The sequence below is a fragment of the Vulpes vulpes genome, chromosome 13 (genome assembly GCF_048418805.1).
Source record: "Vulpes vulpes isolate BD-2025 chromosome 13, VulVul3, whole genome shotgun sequence".
NCBI classification, from domain to species: Eukaryota; Metazoa; Chordata; class Mammalia; order Carnivora; family Canidae; genus Vulpes; species Vulpes vulpes.
The window spans coordinates 37065218-37083823 of NC_132792.1; the positions used below are offsets into that span (position 1 = coordinate 37065218).

The following is an 18606-nucleotide window of genomic DNA, read 5'->3' on the forward strand; positions in this document are numbered from 1 at the left end:
ATTGCATTAAACGTGTAAATTGCCCTGGGTAACATTGACATTTTCACAATATTAATTCTGCCAGTCCATGAGCATGGAATATTTTTCCATCTCTTTGTGTCTTCCTCAATTTCTTTCAGAAGTGTTCTGTAGTTTTTAGGGTATAGATCCTTTACCTTTTCAGTTGGGTTTATTCCTAGGTATCTTATGCTTTTGGGTGCAATTGTAAATGGGATTGACTCCTTAATTTCTCTTTCTTCAGTCTCATTGTTAGTGTATAGAAATGCCACTGATTTCTGGGCATTGATTTTGTATCCTGCCACACTGCCTAATTGCTGTATGAGTTCTAGCAATCTTGGGGTGGAGGTTTTTGGGTTTTCTAGGTAGAGTATCATGTCATCGGCGAAGAGGGAGAGTTTGACTTCTTCTTTGCCAATTTGAATGCCTTTAATGTCTTTTTGTTGTCTGATTGCTGAGGCTAGGACTTCCAGGACTATGTTGAATAGCAGTGGTGAGAGTGGACATCCTTGTCTTGTTCCTGATCTTAGGGGAAAGGCTCCCAGTGCTTCCCCCATTGAGAATGATATTTGCTGAGGGCTTTTCGTAGATGGCTTTTAAGATGTTGAGGAATGTTCCCTCTATCCCTACACTCTGAAGAGTTTTGATCAGGAATGGATGCTGTATTTTGTCAAATGCTTTCTCTGCATCTATTGAGAGGATCATATGGTTCTTGGTTTTTCTCTTACTGATATGATGAATCACATTGATTGTTTTATGAGTGTTGAACCAGCCTTGTGTCCCGGGGATAAATCCTACTTGGTCATGGTGAATAATTTTCTTAATGTACTGTTGGATCCTATTGGCTAGTATCTTGTTGAGAATTTTTGCATCCATGTTCATCAGGGATATTGGTCTGTAATTCTCCTTTTTGGTGGGGTCTTTGGTTTTGGAATTAAGGTGATGCTGGCCTCATAGAACGAATTTGGAAGTACTCCATCTCTTTCTATCTTTCCAAACAGCTTTAGTAGAATAGGTATGGTTTCTTCCTTAAACGTTTGATAGAATTCCCCAGGGAAGCCATCTGGCCCTGGACCTTTGTGTTTGGGAGGTTTTTGATGACTGCTTCAATTTCCTACCTGGTTATTGGCCTGTTCGGGTTTTCTATTTCTTCCTGTTCCAGTTTTGGTAGTTTGTGGCTTTCCAGGAATGCGTTCATTTCTTCTAGATTGCCTAATGTATTGGCGTATAGCTGTTCATAATATGTTTTTAAAATCGTTTGTATTTCCTTGGTGTTGGTAGTGATATCTCCTTTCTCACTCATGATTTTATTAACTTGAGTCTTCTCTCTCTTCTTTTTAATAAGGCTGGCTAATGGTTTATCTATCTTGTTAATTCTTTCAAAGTACCAACTCCTGGTTTTGTTGATCTGTTCCACAGTTCTTCTGGTCTTGATTTCGTTGAGTTCTGCTCGAATCTTTATTAACTCTCTTCTTCTGCTGGGTGTAGGATCTATTTGCTGTTTTTTTCTCTAGCTCCTTTATGTGTAAGGTTAGCTTTTGTATTTGAGTTCTTTCCAGTTTTTGAATGGATGCTTATATTGCGATGTATTTCCCCCTTAGGATTGCTTTTGCTGCATCCCAAGGATTTTGAACGGTTGTATCTTCATTCTCATTAGTTTCCATGAATCTTTTTAATTCTTCCTTAATTTCCTGGTTGACCCTTTCATCTTTTAGCAGGATGGTCCTTATCCTCCATGTGGTTTAGGTCCTTCCAAACTTCTTGTTGTGATTTAGTTCTAATTTCAAGGCATTATGGTCTGAGAATATGCAGGGGATGATCCCAATCTTTTGGTATCGGTTCAGACCCGATTTGTGACCCAGTATGTGGTCTATTCTGGAGAATGTTCCAAGTGCCCTTGAGAAGAATTTGTATTCAGTTGAGTTTGGATGTAAAGTTCTGTAGATATCTGTGAAATCCATCTGGTCCAGTGTATCATTTAAACCTCTTGTTTCTTTGGAGATGTTGTGCTTAGAAGACCTATCTAGTATAGAAAGAGCTAGATTGAAGTCACCAAGTATAAGTGTATCATTATCTAAGTATTTCTTCACTTTGGTTATTAACTGATTTAAATATTTGGCAGCTCCCACATTCGGGGCATATATATTGAGGATTGTTAAGTCCTCTTGTTGGATAGTTCCTTTGAGTATGATATAGTGTCCCTCTTCATCTCTCACTACAGTCTTCGGGGTAAATTTTAGTTTATCTGACATAAGGATGGCTACCCCTGCTTTCTTTTGAGGACCATTTGAATGGTAAATGGTTCTCCAACCTTTTATTTTCAGGCTGTATGTATCCTTCTGTCTAAAATGAGTCTCTTGTAGACAGCAAATAGATGGGTCTTGAGGTTTCCCTTCTAGTCATTTTGCTCAGAGCAGAGTGGCCAAAAACAAGTTGTATTGGGAAAAGGAGAAAAAGAGAGGAGAGAAAGAAGGTAGAAAAGAGGAAAAGAAAAAAGATAAAAGGAAGAAAAAAAGAAAAAAGAAGAAAAAGAGGAAGAAAAAGAAAGAAAGGAAGAAAAAGGGGTGGGGGAAGCAAACTGAAATCAAAAAGCAAAAAAAAAAAACAAAAACAAAAACAAAACAAACAAAAAAAAAAACAAAAAACAAACAAACAAAACAAAACAAAACCAAAAACACGGGGGAGTATCTTCTGATTCTGTATACTTTGAGTCCCTTTACTTCCCCTGGAACTGGTCCGTCTAGCTGGTCTCTGGGGGAGGGGCCTGCTGTGCTGATTTTCAGGTGTTAGCACTTGGGGGAGCTGCTCTGCCCCTGCCTGGTGCAGGGCTCAGTGGGGGTTGTTTACCCCGTGAGGCCCCCGGAGGAACAACCGCAGTGGCGGCGCAGCTCTGCAGCCCTGGAGTCAGCTCCCGCAGTAGCTCCAGGGCTCTCCATCTGCAGGGCCTGGGGGCTCCGGGGCGGGGCCGCTGATCTGCTCAGCTCGGGGCAGGAGCGTCCTCGCTGTCCTGGGCCCTCCCGGCCTCTGCCTGTCCCGGGGGAGGCCGGATCCTGGGCTGTGTCCCGGCGCCCTGTGCTCCGGGGGCCTGCGCTGTTGGATTCGCGCTCCCGCCCTGCAGCGCCCTCCGCGGAGCCGCCGCCCGAGCCCCTCCGAGCTGCTCCGGGTCCCGCCGTGCGCGCTGCAGGGCTTAGGGAGCTCGGCGCACTGTCCCGGGGCGCAGGTGCCTGTTAGTGTCCCCGGGAGCCCGAGGGCATCCCCGCCCTCCTGGGTCCTGCTCCACCTCCCTGCGGGCCCCTTTCCGCCCGGGAAGGCTGGTGCAGCTCCTGCTTCTCCGGGACGGGGCTCTCCTGTCCTGGGGACACTCGCCCCGGCCTCAGCCCGGCTCCTCGTGGGGCCCCTCCCCTTGGAGGCCTTTTGTTTCTTTATTTCGTTTTCCCCGTCTTCCTACCTTGATAGAAGCGCGAACTCTTCTCACTGTAGCATTCCAGCTGTTCTCTCCTTAAATCTCAGGCCGAATTCATAGATTTTCAGGATGATTTGAAGGTTATCTAGGTAATTTGGTGGGGACAGGTGATTGGGGACCCTACTCTTCCGCCATCTTGCCCCCCCTGTGATAAATGTAATTTAAAAAGGCCTAAATTTAAAAAAATTTTTTTTTTTAATTTTTATTTATTTATGATAGTCACAGAGAGAGAGAGAGAGAGGCAGAGACATAGGCAGAGGGGGAAGCAGGCTCCATGCACCGGGAGCCTGATGTGGGATTCGATCCCGGGTCTCCAGGATCGCGTCCTGGGCCAAAGGCAAGCGCCAAACCACTGCGCCACCCAGGGATCCCAAAAAGGCCTAAATTTGAAAGAACTAAAGAAATATCCAGTGACTGTAAAATAGTGACAGAATAATTACATATGATTCCTTTAGCTAAAATGAATACTGAGTGAAAAGTTACATCTCTCAAAAGCCAGCACTCCGGGTTGGAGGGGCATCCCCACCACACAGGACACAGCGTCCTCTGTGCTTTTGCTGGATAGCAGATCCATTGTTCCCCAGTCTTCCCAGAGCTGGGGATTTCTTCAGGTGGAGATCATAGGTGGAAGCATTATTGTCTCTTTAGGTTGGACTTTTCAAATTCTGCTTAGTGATACTGGGAGTTGAGGCGCTACTGCACTGGATGTGGGACTGGCGGGTAGCAGTCAAGATGAAGACACATTCAATCTGGGCCTTTCCTGACAGAGATGTGGCTCAAACACTCAATTTCTGGCTAGTCATGCCCAATCCACTTGGGCTTACACAGTTCTCTTCCAAACTTTTTGCTCTGTTGTAGCAATATACCCTGGACATCTTGGCATACGCCAAGGAATATATGTCATAATTTTATTTTCTGAGTTAAAAAGGTTCCCATATTAATAAGCTTACTTAATAAATAAAAACTGTATTTGTACCATAAATGGCTTTTTAAAAAAGCATGTGTAAGTTTTAGATGGGATAAAACAAACAAACTTGAGTCCATTATGCTGTTTTAAGCCAAACTCCTCATTCTGAAGCAGCAGCTGTTCTTACTAATTAGGATCACATTGATGGGTGGATAGTACTAAGACTCTTGCCTTGATGTCATTTTTTCTGGGTTGGCCAATGACAGCTTCTCTCTTCTGATGTCTGGGTGCTATAGTCAGCAAAAGACATGCGTGGGCTTCTGGGCAGGTCACAGAACTGGTTCACTTCCATACTCCAGAGAGTCATTTGGCAGAAAACTTGGCCAGTGTGCATGTGTGCATAGACACTTTTAAGTGAATTCCATGGGTGTGGAGACATCCTTGCAAAGCCTCCTTTTTCCTTCTCTTTCAGAACAAATGTCTCAGCTGTCAAAAATCCATTTTACACAGTTCTAAGTACTATGTTTGGTGCACGTTAGGTCTGAAGATGGGGAGCCCTGTGATGGTTGAGCCTGCACTTGATGCCGGCAGTCTCTTTGTGTGACTCTTTCAATACCTTGGCAAAGACACCTGTCCTCTACTCTCCAGAACATTAGAGACTGCCTACATGACAGCGGAAATATTATTTAATGATATTAAATCAGTTTCTACACAGGCTGCAAAAACTGCACACCTTTTTCAAAAAAGGGAAATATTTTCACAATCTCATCAGTTTTCCTTGATCACAAAAGCTCAGTTTGCACAGCAGGATTTTATTCTTAAAGGATGAATATTTCAAATACAATACATCCCTCTATGGAGAAAACAACTCTAATGGTCTATACAGATGGTCTAGTGAGATCATTACTAAGAAGTATTGTTGATTAACAAACAGAGTGAAGAGAAAAGACACATGAAATGAGGTGTGGTTTGGGTAAGCAGTCAAACTTAACAAACATTTAGGGCCAGAACAGACTTAGTAATTAAAAAAAAAAAAAAAAAAAAGGATGGGAATGGGGAAGCTTCTTGCATTCCCTGGAGACAGTAAGACAGAGTGGGGGCAGGGCCAAGGACACTGGACTTGGAGGAGATACTGCACATGAGGTTTGTGTTGGAAAAAGGTACAGGAAGGGGTGGGAGATTCTGTTGGCCTTAAAGTTCTTCCATATGACTGGGCATTCTAGAAACCTGACCAGCTTATTCAATGGAAGCATGGTTCTTAGGGTGGACAGACCATATCTAAGCCAAAGGACATCAGCTTCCTGTTCCCTCTGGCCCAGAGAGCAGACTCAAAACTCTCCTACATGTGCTGCCTCTTGGTGGGTCCATTTGCACACCTTCTGGTGCTGGGCTGAATATCCAAGACCCTGTCATCAGGAGCTGAGGAGGGTAGTTAAGATGAAAACGACTGAGGCGCTCTCATCAGTAAAGTGACCAACAGGCACACAGGCATAGGGACAGTTGAGGGAATGACTGCAGATGGCAAAGTAGGGAAGGGGGTCAGATATTAAAGTTAGATTTAAAATACATTTAAGAGAGGTATTTAACTAGATTATCAATGAGATAGTGAATTGCTGAGTCATGGAATGGGCTCTGCAGGGTCATTTTAGTCCTACATCATAACCTCCCCACAGTGGTGTGGAGAGGCCAGTTCGTTACTCTGCAGAGGTAAGTATGGAGGCGGCTTTTGTACACAGCGTGGGTTACATTGTAAATCAGGAAAGGCCTCTTTGTCAGCTCCAGGTGGGACCCCTGAGAATGAAGGGATGTCCTGGTGTCTGTGTTGTGGTCCGAGCATCACATGAGCAATATTTCCTCTAAGGAGGCCACACAGACTCAAAATCAGCATTTCTCTCTACTTAACTATGTGCCGTTTTTCATACCACAAAAATTATCAGGCAAAGGGGCTCGAAAATCACAGGGAGGTCCATGCAAGCAACGTTGATGTTCTATGTGCCTTCCAGCGATCAGTGAAACTGTCAGAGAAGACTTTCCTATTCCTAATACCTCTTAATATGATTAACTTAGTGTGAATCTTGTGAGCTTCCAGGAAGAGAACTGCTTAGGTCGAGTTTATAAAGAATACTAATGAGATACACCAAAGGAAATGACCAAGGCTGATTCTCAGGGATAAAACTCCCCCTCAAAAGGAGTAAAATCTGAACTGCTTATTAAAAGTACATCATGGACATAAAGCAACCATATGCAAAATAGCTGAGCACACAGAGCTTCATAGAGGTGGGGCTTAGGAACGTTAGAAGGTCAGGTCTGTTCATCTCCATTTCTATTGGTCTACGATGTTTTACGATGTTTTGATTTTATCAGCATTGAAATAGTAAAAAAGAACCAGAAAACACATATGTGTGAAACAAGCTGTAAATCTGCCTCCTTTGGCCAAACTATGTGTGTCTACATGACCACATGTGGGTGGAAAAGGTCCCTAGGCATAATCACCACAAAATCAAAAGGTTATTTTCTCCGATGTGGGCAAATTTCACTTTAGTTGCAAACCCTTCATTGACAGCATACTCAACAATGAGCAACTGGGAGAGCTCTGACTTTTGAATATATGAATATGTCAAAGTCCTTTGAAACTCAGGTAGTTGAAGTGAAAGCATTCCACAAGAAAAGTACTCCTCCTCCTTTCTCTGAAAGCTGTCTTACATTTCAAAAGATGACTAGGCATACTCGGAATTTCAAATAGTAGGATGTATTTTGCAGAGAGAAGAGAAAGATTTTTTCATACTATTAGGCAAATGCTTTGTGAAAAGGGTGGGGAGGGGCATGGGAAAGCAGGAGAAAGGGAGCACCAGATAGATACCATGTGGTACTAAATGATGTGGTACTAAATGGTACTAAATGAATGTGGTACTAAATGAATCAATTCTACACCTGTAACACAAATGAGACATGTGCCTCTGTGACCCCAGACCCAGGGTGTACAAGAGCAGCTGTAGGCGAGTGGCTGCTGTCACTGCCTAGGATTGTTGAAGGGTCTTGATTTAGCCAATGGACAATATCGTTGAACAGCAAATATAAACCATCACCGAATATAAGTCATGAAGAATCTTAAGGAAATTCTTGTTTTATTTATATAGATACGAACTCCTATTTAGCTAATTAGAGCAATGATTATACAATTGACATTCCTATTCTAGAAGGGTTTGTTCACACACTAGAATGGCTAAAGAAAAGCATTATCTAATTTTGATTTTATTTTACACTCTCAAAAGAGATAGAGGGAACATGAAGAAAAAAATGTGGTTCATTCCCTAATTCTGAGGTCCAGCAGGGACAAAAACAGGCTTCTCTGACTCCAGGCCCATCCGAATTGCAGGGAGGTTTCCATGCCTAGGGAAAACCAGGGCAGACGAGGGAAGCACACTGCGCCCAGCCTATGTAAAGAATGCTACAGTGATTCTATCACCATGCTCTAGCTGAAGCATATGCTTAACACTAAAGAGGATTTCAACTTAACATCTAAATTTTAAAACTGGAGCATTTCAGCAACAAATAAGCTCAGAGAGCTCATCCCAGAAGTGAAATGAAAGAACTATTGCTCTGACGTCTGAAAATCAAGCTGCAGGTCCCAGTTTCACTCCCCTCTCAGGCTCAGGCAGACACATAAGGGGGCGGTGGCTCCTTGGCAGCACCATTCACGGTGGCATCGTCATATGGGGGTAATAGCACCTGAGAAGAAACAGAGAAGATGAGAGTGAGTTTTAAAAGTGCACATACATTCCCCTGAACTTAGCTTCTGTGGAACTTTCATGCAGCTAAATGTTTGCCATCACCTGTACCAAATTTCAACCCACCAGCAAGTGGCTATACTTCGATGAGACTTTTTCTTTTCTTTCTTGATGAGACTTTTTTTTTCTTTTTTTTAAATTTATTTTTTTATTGGTGTTCAATTTGCCAACAACATATAGAATAACACCCAGTGCTCATCCCACCAAGTGCCCCCCTCAGTGCCTGTCACCCAGTCACCCCCACCCCCCACCCACCTCCCACCTCCCCTTCCACCACCCCTAGTTCGTTTGCCAGAGTTAGGAGTCTCTCATATTCTGGATGAGACTTTTTCTTAAAGAAAAAAATGTGAAGAGACTTTTGGTCCTTTCTAGTTTTTTTTTTTAAGATTTTATTTATTTGACAGAGAGAGAGGGAGAGAGAGCACAAGCAGGAGGAGAGTGAGAAGCAGACTCCTCACTGAGCAGGGAGCCTGATGCAGGATCCGATCCTAGGACCCTGAGAACATGACCTGGGCTGAAGGCAGACACTTAACCAACTGAGCCACCCAGACACCCTGCCCTTTCTAGGTTTTCCAAACCCTGTTCACATGTGCCTGGATGTCAAGGTGCCTGGAAGGCTCCAGGGCTATGTCTCTAGGACTAGGAAGGAGGCAACTGTGTCTCTTGACAGGAAAAAAGGCTTCTGCATGATGTCTAGTGTGCATACAAATAGGGCAGGCATCTGTCTGATTACAGGAACCACACATAGTGACATCAGCCACATTTTGTCAGTGTGGCCTTAAATAACTTACTTGACCTCAATTTCTACATCTATAATATGGGGATGCCAGAGAATGAGAGGTCTATAAAATATGTAACACTACTTGATGCACACCTAAGATGGTTGATATCTGTAAATGGCTGAAGAGGAATAAACAAGCACAACTGACAGCCTCCCTGTTCACATCTCAGGTACAAAAACAAGTGCTTGGAATGGTTCATGAACTGTCAACAGAAGAAAACACTGATTGATTTCAGAGTAAAAAACAAACCAGGGAGTATGAACTCAATGTAATTAGCCTTTCTTCAGTCAACTAACACTGATCACGCATCTACTAGGTGACAAGCATCGTGAGTACAAGTTCATTAAGATAAAGGAGGGTCCCTGCCCTTAGAAATTCAGAGATGAGATGAACTAAAACCTTACCTACCTCAAGTGCTTTGTGGAAAGAGAAAGAACATTTACAAACAGAACAGAACAAAACAAATATATGGACATTGCTTAAATGGAAAGCGGTAGATGTTTATCAATTTCTCGCATTTTCATTTATTTATCCCTTTAGCTTCCAGAGGAACATTAACATTTTTTTTAAAGTTTTCTATTTTAAGTTTTTGTCATACCGTATTCACCCAACAATATCATGCATACACACACGCACATGCTCCTACCTCTCTAATTCAACACACTTGACTGTATATTCTCTTCCAGTCATGGAGCTCCTGCTGGGCTGAAATCCGGTCTTATGCAACCCTGGAGTTGGGCCCAGTGCCTATTCAACAGTAGGAACTCAGATGTTTCTGGAATGAATGAGTGAGGCATCGCCTGGGCTGGTCCTGAGAGGATCTGTACAGTGTATTAGGTTAGATGAGGAAGTGCAGCCTGGCATTCTAGGCAGAGGACATTGACACTGGCTAGGGTCCGATTAGGAGACAGAAACCACCCAGTCATTTGAACAGAGAAGGTTTAATAAAGAATAATTAACAGAGGACTGGTGGTGAACCAGGTAAAATTGGGCATGATTAGTGGATGGGTGTGAACAAGATATCAAAGAAGAACACAAGGGGAAAAGTACTTTAGGCCCTTCAGGAAGAGGGATCGGGCCCAGACAGAAGAGGAGGTGCTGCAGGTACAAGGGTAAGAGCACAGGTAAGAGGAGAGAAGCCTGAAGGTGCAGCATCTTCTGGGACCTGAGGGGAAGAGAGGCAAGGGCCAGAGCATGAACACAGCCCTGTCTTCCACCCAAAGGCACTTCACCCAGGCTCTGGCAGCAGCCTCTCCACAAGGGATCCTAAAGGGTCTCAGCTTGACTGGGAAGAAAAGTGTATTTTCTACAACAAACCCAGAGCTCCTCTCTCTGCATCTGCACACTGGTGTGTGTGTGCACACAGATGTGGTAACTTATAACCAGCAGCAACAACTGTGATCGACACTAGAAATATTAAATTCTGCATGACTGAGCTTCAGCATTATGTTCCTCAGCCTCATTAAACAATTAAATGATTCATATCTATCACTATCCTTGGAGAAATTATCCTAAAACACAGTGGAGCTACTTAAAAGGGAATGAAATCAGCCACTGCATCCAATTTTTTCTCTTTCCTGAGCAAAATACGATACTCAGATTCTCCCAAATGTACACAGATTAAACACATTTTTTTTAGGAAGAAAAAAAACAGTACTGTAACTTTAACTTTTGTTTTTCAAAATAGACTTACTTTCATATTGTTAGGTTGTCACTGATTATTGTGATTTATCTTCAAACTTGATTTATTTTTTTTAATATTTTATTTATTTAGGGGCGGGGAAAGATGGCAGGAGAGTAGGGTCCTCAATTAACCTGGCCCCACCACCTTACCTAGATAACTTTCAAACCATCCTGAACACCTACAAATTCGACCTGAGATTTAAAGTAAGAATAGCCGGAATGCGACAGAGAGAAGGGTTTTCGCTTCTAGCAAGGTAGGAAGGTGGGGGAAATATATATATAATAAAGAATCAGGAGGCGGGGCAAGAGGGCGGAAGAGTGGGGTCCCCAAGTCACCTGTCCCCAACGTACCTAACTTTCAAATCATCCTGAAAACCTACTAATTCCGCCTGAGATTTAAGGAGAGAACAGCTGGAACGCTACAGAGAGAAGAGTTCGCGCTTCTATCAAGGTAGGAACACGGCGGAAAAAATAAAAAAATAAAAAAGCATCCAAGGGGGAGGGGCCCCGGGAGGAGCAGGCTAAGGCCCTTCGGTGAGTGCCCCCAGGACTGGAGAGCCCCGGGAGAAGCAGCTTTACCAATCTTCCTGGATGGAAAGGCGCCTGCAGGGAGCTTGGGCAGGATCCCGGGGTGGGGGGGGGGGGTGCCCTCAGGCTCCCAGGGGCACTAACAGAGGACCTGTGCCCGGGGAGAGCGCCACACCGCCGGCACCGGAGAGGGCTCCCGGCGGGCCCTGGGAGGAGCCCAAGCATTGGCTCGGGCAGCGGCTCCGGGCGGAGGGGGCTGCGCGGCCCGGGAGCGCGATTCCAGCGGTGCAGGCCCTGGAGCCCAGGGCACCAGGGGACACAGCCCAAGATCGGCGCTTCCTGGGGACTGGCGGAGGCCGGGAGGACACAGGTCAGCAAGGACCCTCCTGCCACTGGGCGGCCCGGAGCTGTGCAGATCGGCGCCCCCTGCCCCTGAAGCATCCAGGCCCCTGCGGACTGGGATCTGCAGTAGTTAGTGCGGGAGAGCTGGCCGCCGCCACTGTTGTTGTTCCTCCTGGTGTCACCTTGTGCCTGGGACTGAGCAGGGCCGCCAGGGAGCAGGGTCCTCACAGGATAAACAGCTCCCACTGAGCTGTACACCTGGCAAGGGGCTGGGCAGCTCCCCCAGGTGCACACACCTGAGAATCAGCACAGCAGGCCCCACCCCAGAAGACCAGCTGGAAGGACAGGAGAAGAGCAAGTTCTTGACCAAGCAGCGCTAGAAAGTTCCAGGGGAGGTCGAGGAATTTACAGTACATAGAATCAGAGGATACCCCCTCTTGTTTTTTGTTTTCTGTTTGTTCCCCCCTTTTTTCTTTTTTCTCTCTTTTTCTCCTTTTTTCCAGTACAATTTGTTTTTAGCCACTCTGCACTGAGCAAAATGACTAGAAGGAAAAACTCACCCCAAAAGAAAGAATCAGAAACAACACTTTCTCCCACAGTGTTACAAAATTTGGATTAAAATTCAATGCCAGAAAGCCAAATCACAAGCACAATTATAAAGCTGCTGGTGGCTCTAGAAAAAAGCATAAAGGAATCAAGAAACTTCATGACTGCAGAATTTAAATATAATCAGGCTGAAATTAAAAACCAATTAAATGAGATGCAATGCAAACCGGAGGTCCAAATGACGAGGATTAACGAGGTAGAAGAACGAGTGAGTGACATAGAAGACAAGTTGATGGCAAGGAAGGAAGTGGAGAAAAAAAGAGACAAACAATTAAAAGATCATGAGGATAGGTTAAGGGAAATAAATGACAGCCTCAGAAGGAAAAATCTACGTTAATTGGGGTTCCCGAGGGCGTCAAAAGGGATAGAGGACCAGAAAGTGTATTTGAACAAATCATAGCTGAGAACTTCCCTAACGTGGGAAAGGAAACAGGCATTCAGATCTAGGAGATAGATCTACTCCCCCTAAAATCAATAAAAATCGTTCAGCACCTCAACATTTAATAGTGAAACTTGGAAATTCCTAAGATAAAGAGAAGATCCTTAAAGCAGCAAGAAACAAGGGATCCCTAACCTTTATGGGGAGAAGTATTAGGGTAACAGCAGACCTCTTCACAATTTCTGGCAGGCTAGAAAGGGCTGGCAGGATATATTCAGGATCCTAAATGAGAGGAACCTGCAACCAATATACTTTATCCAGCTAGGTTCTCATTCAGAATAGAAGGAGAGATAAAGAGCTTCCAAGATAGGCAGAGACTGAAAGAATATGTGACCACCAAACCAGCTCTGCAAGAAATATTAAGGGGGACTCTGTAAAAGAAAGAGGAAGTCCAAGGAAACAATCCACAAAAACAGGGACTGAATAGGTATTATGATGACCCTAAATTCATATCTTTCAATAGTAACTCTGAACGTGAATGGGCTTAATGAACCCATCAAAAGGCGCAGGGTTTCAGACTGAATAAAAAAGCAAACCCTTCTATTTGCTGTCTACAAGAGACTCATTTTAGACAGAAGGACACCTACAGCCTGAAAATAAAAGGTTGGAGAACCATTTACCACTCAAAAGGTCCTTAAAAGAAAGCAGGGGTAGCCATCCTTATGTCAGATAAATTAAAGTTTATCCTGAAGACTGTAGTGAGAGATGAAGAGGGACACTATATCATACTTAAAGGATCTATCCAACAAGTGGACTTAACAATCATCAATATTTATGCCCTGAATGTGGAGATGCCAAGTATATTAATCAATTAACAAACAAAGTTAAGACATACTTAGATAATAATACACTTCTACTTGGTGACTTGAACACAGCGCTTTCTACAATCGACAGATCTCCTAAGCACAACATCTCCAAAAAAACAAAAGCTTTAAATGATACACTGGACCAGATGGATTTCACAGATATTTACAGAACTTTACATGCAAATGCAACTGAATACACATTCTTCTCAAGTGCACATGGAACTTTCTCCAGAATAGACCACATACTGGGTCACAAATCAGGCCTTAAACGAAACCAAAAGATTGGTTCGTCTGCTGCATATTTTCAGACCATAATGCTTTGAAACTAGAACTAAATCACAAGAAGTTTGGAAGGATTTCAAACACATGAGGGAAAAGGACCATCCTGCTAAAAGATGAAAGGGTCAACCAGGAAATTAGGGAAGAATTAAAAAGATTCATGGAAACTAATGAGAATGAAGATACAACTGTTCAAAATCTTTGGGATACAGTAAAAGCAGTTGAGGGGGAAATACATCGCAATATAAGCATCCATCCAAGAACTGGAAAGAACTGAAATACAAAAGATAACCTTGCACCTAAAGGAGCTGGAGAAAAAACAGCAAATAGATCCTACACCCAGCAGAAGAAGAGAGTTAATAAAGATTCGAGCAGAACTCAGTGAAATAGAGACCAGAACTGTGGAACAGATCAACAAAACCAGGAGTTGGTTCTTTGAAAGAATTAGTAAGATAGATAAACCATTAGCCAGCCTTATTAAAAAGAAGAGAGAAAGAGTCAAATTAATAAAACTATGAATGAAAAAGGAGAGATCACCACCAATACCAAAGAAATACAAATGATTTAAAAAATTTACTATGAGCAGCTATATGCCAATAAGTTAGGCAATCTAGAAGAAATGGACGCATTCCTAGAAAACCACAAACTACCAAAACGGGAACAGGAAGAAATAGAAAACCTGAACAGGCCGATAACCAGGGAGGAAATTGAAACAGTCATCAGAAACTTCCCAAGACACAAAAGTCCAGGGCCAGATGGCTTCCCTGGGGAATTCTATCAAACGTTTAAAGAAGAAACCATACCTATTCTACTAAAGCTGTTTGGAAAGATAGAAAGAGATGGAATACTCCCAAACTCTATGAGTTCTATGAGGCAAGCATCACCTTAATTCCAAAACCAAAGACCCCACCAAAAAGGAGAATTACAGACCAATATCCCTGATGAACATGGATGCAAAAATTCTCAACAAGATACTAGCCAATAGGATCCAACAGTGCATTAAGAAGATTATTCACCATGACCAAGAGGATGTATCCCCCGGATGCAAGGCTGGTTCAACACTCGTAAAACAATCAATGTGATTCATCATATCAGCAAGAGAAAAAACAAGAACCATATGATCCTCTCAATAGATGCAGAGAAAGCATTTGACAAAATACAGCATCCATTCCTTTGGTCAAAACTCTTCAGAGTGTAGGGATAGAGGGAACATTCCTCAGCATCTTAAAAGCCATCTATGAAAAGCCCACAGCAAATATCATTCTCAGTGGGGAAACACTGGAAGCCTTTCCCCTAAGATCAGGAATAAGACTGGGATGTCCACTGTCACCACTGCTATTCAACATAATACTGGAAGTCCTCGCCTCAGCAATCAGGCAACAAAAAGAAATAAGAGGCATTCAAATTGTCAAAGAAGTCAAACTCTTCCCTCTTCACAGATGACATGATACCGTACTTAGAAAACCCAAAAGACTCCACCCCAAGATTGCTGGAACTCATACAGCAATTAGGCAGTGTGGCAGGATACAAAATCAATGCCCAGAAATCAATGGCATTTCTATACACTAACATTGAGACTGAAGAAAGAGAAATTAAGGAGTCAATCCCATTTACAATTGCACCCAAAAGCATAAGATACCTAGGAATAAACCTAACCAAAGAGGTAAAGGATATATACCCTAAAAACTACAGAACACTTCTGAAAGAAATTGAGGAAGACACAAAGAGATGGAAAAATATTCCATGCTCATGGATTGGAAGAATTAATATTGTGAAAATGCCAATGCTACCCAGGGCAATTTACACGTTTAATGCAATCCCTATCAAAATACCATGGACTTTCTTCAGAGAGTTGGAACAAGTCATCTTAAGATTTGTGTGGAATCAGAAAAGACTCCAAACAGCCAGGGGAATATTAAAAAAGAAAACCATAGCTGGGGGCATCACAATGCCAGATTTCAGGTTGTACTACAAAGCTGTGGTCATCAAGACAGTGTGGTACTGGCACAAAAACAGACACATAGATCAATGCAACAGAATAGAGAATCCAGAAGTGGATCCTCAACTTTATGGTCAACTAATATTCGACAAAGCAGGAAAGACTATCACTGGAAAAAGACAGTCTTGTCAATAAATGGTGCTGGGAAAATTGGACATCCACATGCAGAAGAATGAAACTGGACCACTCTCTTTCACCAGACAGAAAGATAAACTCAAAATGGATGAAAGATCTAAATGTGAGACAAGATTCCATCAAAATCCTAGAGGAGAACACAGGCAACACCCTTTTTGAACTTGGCCACAGTAACTTCTTTGCAAGATACATCCATGAAGGCAAGAGAAACAAAAGCAAAAATGAATTATTGGGACTTCATCCAGATAAGAAGCTTCTGCACAGGAAAAGCAACAGTCAACAAAACTAAAAGACAACCTACAGAATGGGAGAAGATATTTGCAAATGACCTATCAGATAAAGGGCTAATATCCAAGATCTATCAAGAGTTTATTTAAACTCAACAGAAAAGAAACAAACAATCCAATCATGAAATGGGCAAAAGGCATGAACAGACATTTCACAGAGGAAGACATAGACATGGCCAACAAGCACATGAGAAAATGCTCTGCATCACTGGGCATCAGGGAAATACAAATCAAAACCACAATGAGATACCACCTCACACCAGTGAGAATGGGGCAAATTAACAAGGCAGGAAACCACAAATGTTGGAGAGGATGTGGAGAAAAGGGATCCCTCTTGCACTGTTGGTGGGAATGTGAACTGGTGCAGCCACTCTAGAAACCTGCACCCGATGTTTCTAGCAGCATGTCCACAATAGGCAAAGTGTGGTAGGAGCCTCGGTGTCAATCGAAAGATGAGTGGATAAAGAAGATGTGGTCTATGTATACAATGGGATGTTACTCAGCCATTAGAAATGACAAATACCCACCATTTGCTTTGCCGTGGAGGGACTGGAGGGTATTATGCTGCATGAAGTAAGTCAATCGGAGAAGGACAAACATTTTATGGTCTCATTCATTTGGGGAATATAAAAAATTAGTGGAAGGGAATAAAGGGAAAGGAGAGAAAATGAGGGAAAATATCAGTGAGGGTGACAAAATATGAGAGACACGTAACTCTGGGAAATGAACAAGGGGTAGTCGAAGGGGAGGTGGGTGTGGGGTTGGGGTGACTGGGTGACAGGCACTGAGGGGGGCACTTGGCGGGATAAGCACTGGGTGTTATGCTATATGTTGGCAAATTGAGCTCCAATTAAAAAAGAAAGAAAGAAAGAATCAAGTAGGGGAGGAGCCCCACGAGGAGCCGGGCTAGAGCCAGTCTGGAGAGCCTCGGAGACGGGAAAGCCCAGCCCCGGAGAAGCAGGAAGTTTAAAACATCCGCACCAGATTCTCCCCGGACGGACGGGAGGGCGCTCAGCCGGGCACTCGAGCCGAATCGCCGCAGGGGCAGTGGAGCGCCCAGTTTCCCCGGAGTCACCAACAGAGGAAGTGCAGCTTGGGGTCAGGTGCGCTGCACACCGCCGGCTAAGAGCTGGATTGCGCACCCGGAGGGCCTCGGGGAGCAGCCGTCAGTGGGGCGGGGGCTCCGGCAGAGGGGTCGCTGCCTTGCTGCCTTCAGGAGCTGCGACCTGGGAGCGCGATTCCAGCCACACAGCCCACGATCCTGCGCTCCCCCGGACAGGCGGAGGCGGGGAGGGCACAGGACAAGGGAGGACGCTCCTGCCGCGGGGCCCCCCGAGCTGTGCACATCAGCGCCCCCCGCCCCCAGAGCATCCAGGCCAGTGTGGACTGGGAGCTGCAGTAGTTACTGGGGGAATTGACTCCAGGGCTGGGGAGCTGGCCGCTGCCAGTGGTGCTATTCCTCCTGGTGTCACCCTGGGCCTGGGATGGAGCAGGGCCTCCAGGGGACAGAGGGGCCTCACGGGGTACACAGCTCCGACTGAGCCCGGCACCTGGCGGGGGGCGGGACATCTCTGCCAGGTTCACACACCTGAGAATCAGAAAACCATCTGGAAGGACCAGGAAGAGCAAGTTCTTGACCGAGCAGCACTGGAAAGCTCCAGGGGAAGTCGAGGGATTTATAGTATGCAGAACCAAAGGGTACCCCCACTTTTTCCCCCTTTCTCCAGTACAGCCAATATTTTTTCTCGTTTCCCACCTTAGCTACAATACTTTACCACCTCTTCATCTTTAAGTTTCTTCCTTTTTGACTTTCCTATTTCTACAATTACATGTCTTAGATATATTTTCCACTTCTAGATTCCTTTCAACATACTCAATTCAATTTTGGGAGATACATGAGATATGTTTTTGTGTGTGTGTGTGTGTGTGTGTGTGTGTGTGTGTGTTGTTTTCTCTGCCTCATTTTGTACTACAACGGCGGAAGTTAATACTTTCTAGAACATGACCAGCATGCACCCAGGTATACACCAAGTGGTATACCGTGCTGGTTCATTCTGTGAGATTATATTCTCTCTTCATTCCCATTCTGCCCCCTCTTTTATCTCGTTTATGTTTTGGTGGTCAGGGTCGGGGCTTTCTACAAGTATTGCTGGTTTATAAATGTGGGACTGAGCATCTTCTAACATACAGAACTTAATACATTCAGAACCAAGAGGATCACCCTCTAGGACCCCTCAGGTAGACTACATTCTCTTTCCACTACAACTTCTTCACCACCACCAACTCCTAGTCCCCCCTTTTTTTCTTCTCTTTTTCTTTCTTTCTTTCTTCTTCTTTGGGATTTTTCACCTTTTATTTTTTACTACTTTGTTTTAAAAATTGTTTTCACTTTAATGACCCTTTTGTGTTGTTTTGTTCTGATCTTTGTTTTCATTTTCTAGTCTCTGACCTCATCTAAGCTGAAACTTACTTAGGTCATGGTTCATATTCTTGACTCAGCCCGCTTACACAGCCACTCTGCACTGAGCAAAATGGCTAGAAGGAAGAATTTACCGCAAAAGAAAG

At 43.9% G+C, this 18606-nt stretch overlaps 1 protein-coding gene across 3 annotated transcripts in view; it reads right to left on the reverse strand.

Moving 5' to 3' along the window:
* Positions 1 to 7475: 7475 nt before the first annotated feature.
* Positions 7476 to 18606, reverse strand: part of LAPTM4B (lysosomal protein transmembrane 4 beta) — a 98315-nt gene continuing 87184 nt past the window's right edge. For all 3 annotated transcript variants that reach the window (XM_025994742.2, XM_025994743.2, XM_072734245.1), the window contains one exon: positions 7476 to 8096. In XM_025994742.2, the coding sequence (XP_025850527.1) occupies positions 8019 to 8096 (78 nt within the window). In that variant the 3' untranslated portion in view covers positions 7476 to 8018. The remainder of the gene's footprint in view (positions 8097 to 18606) is intronic.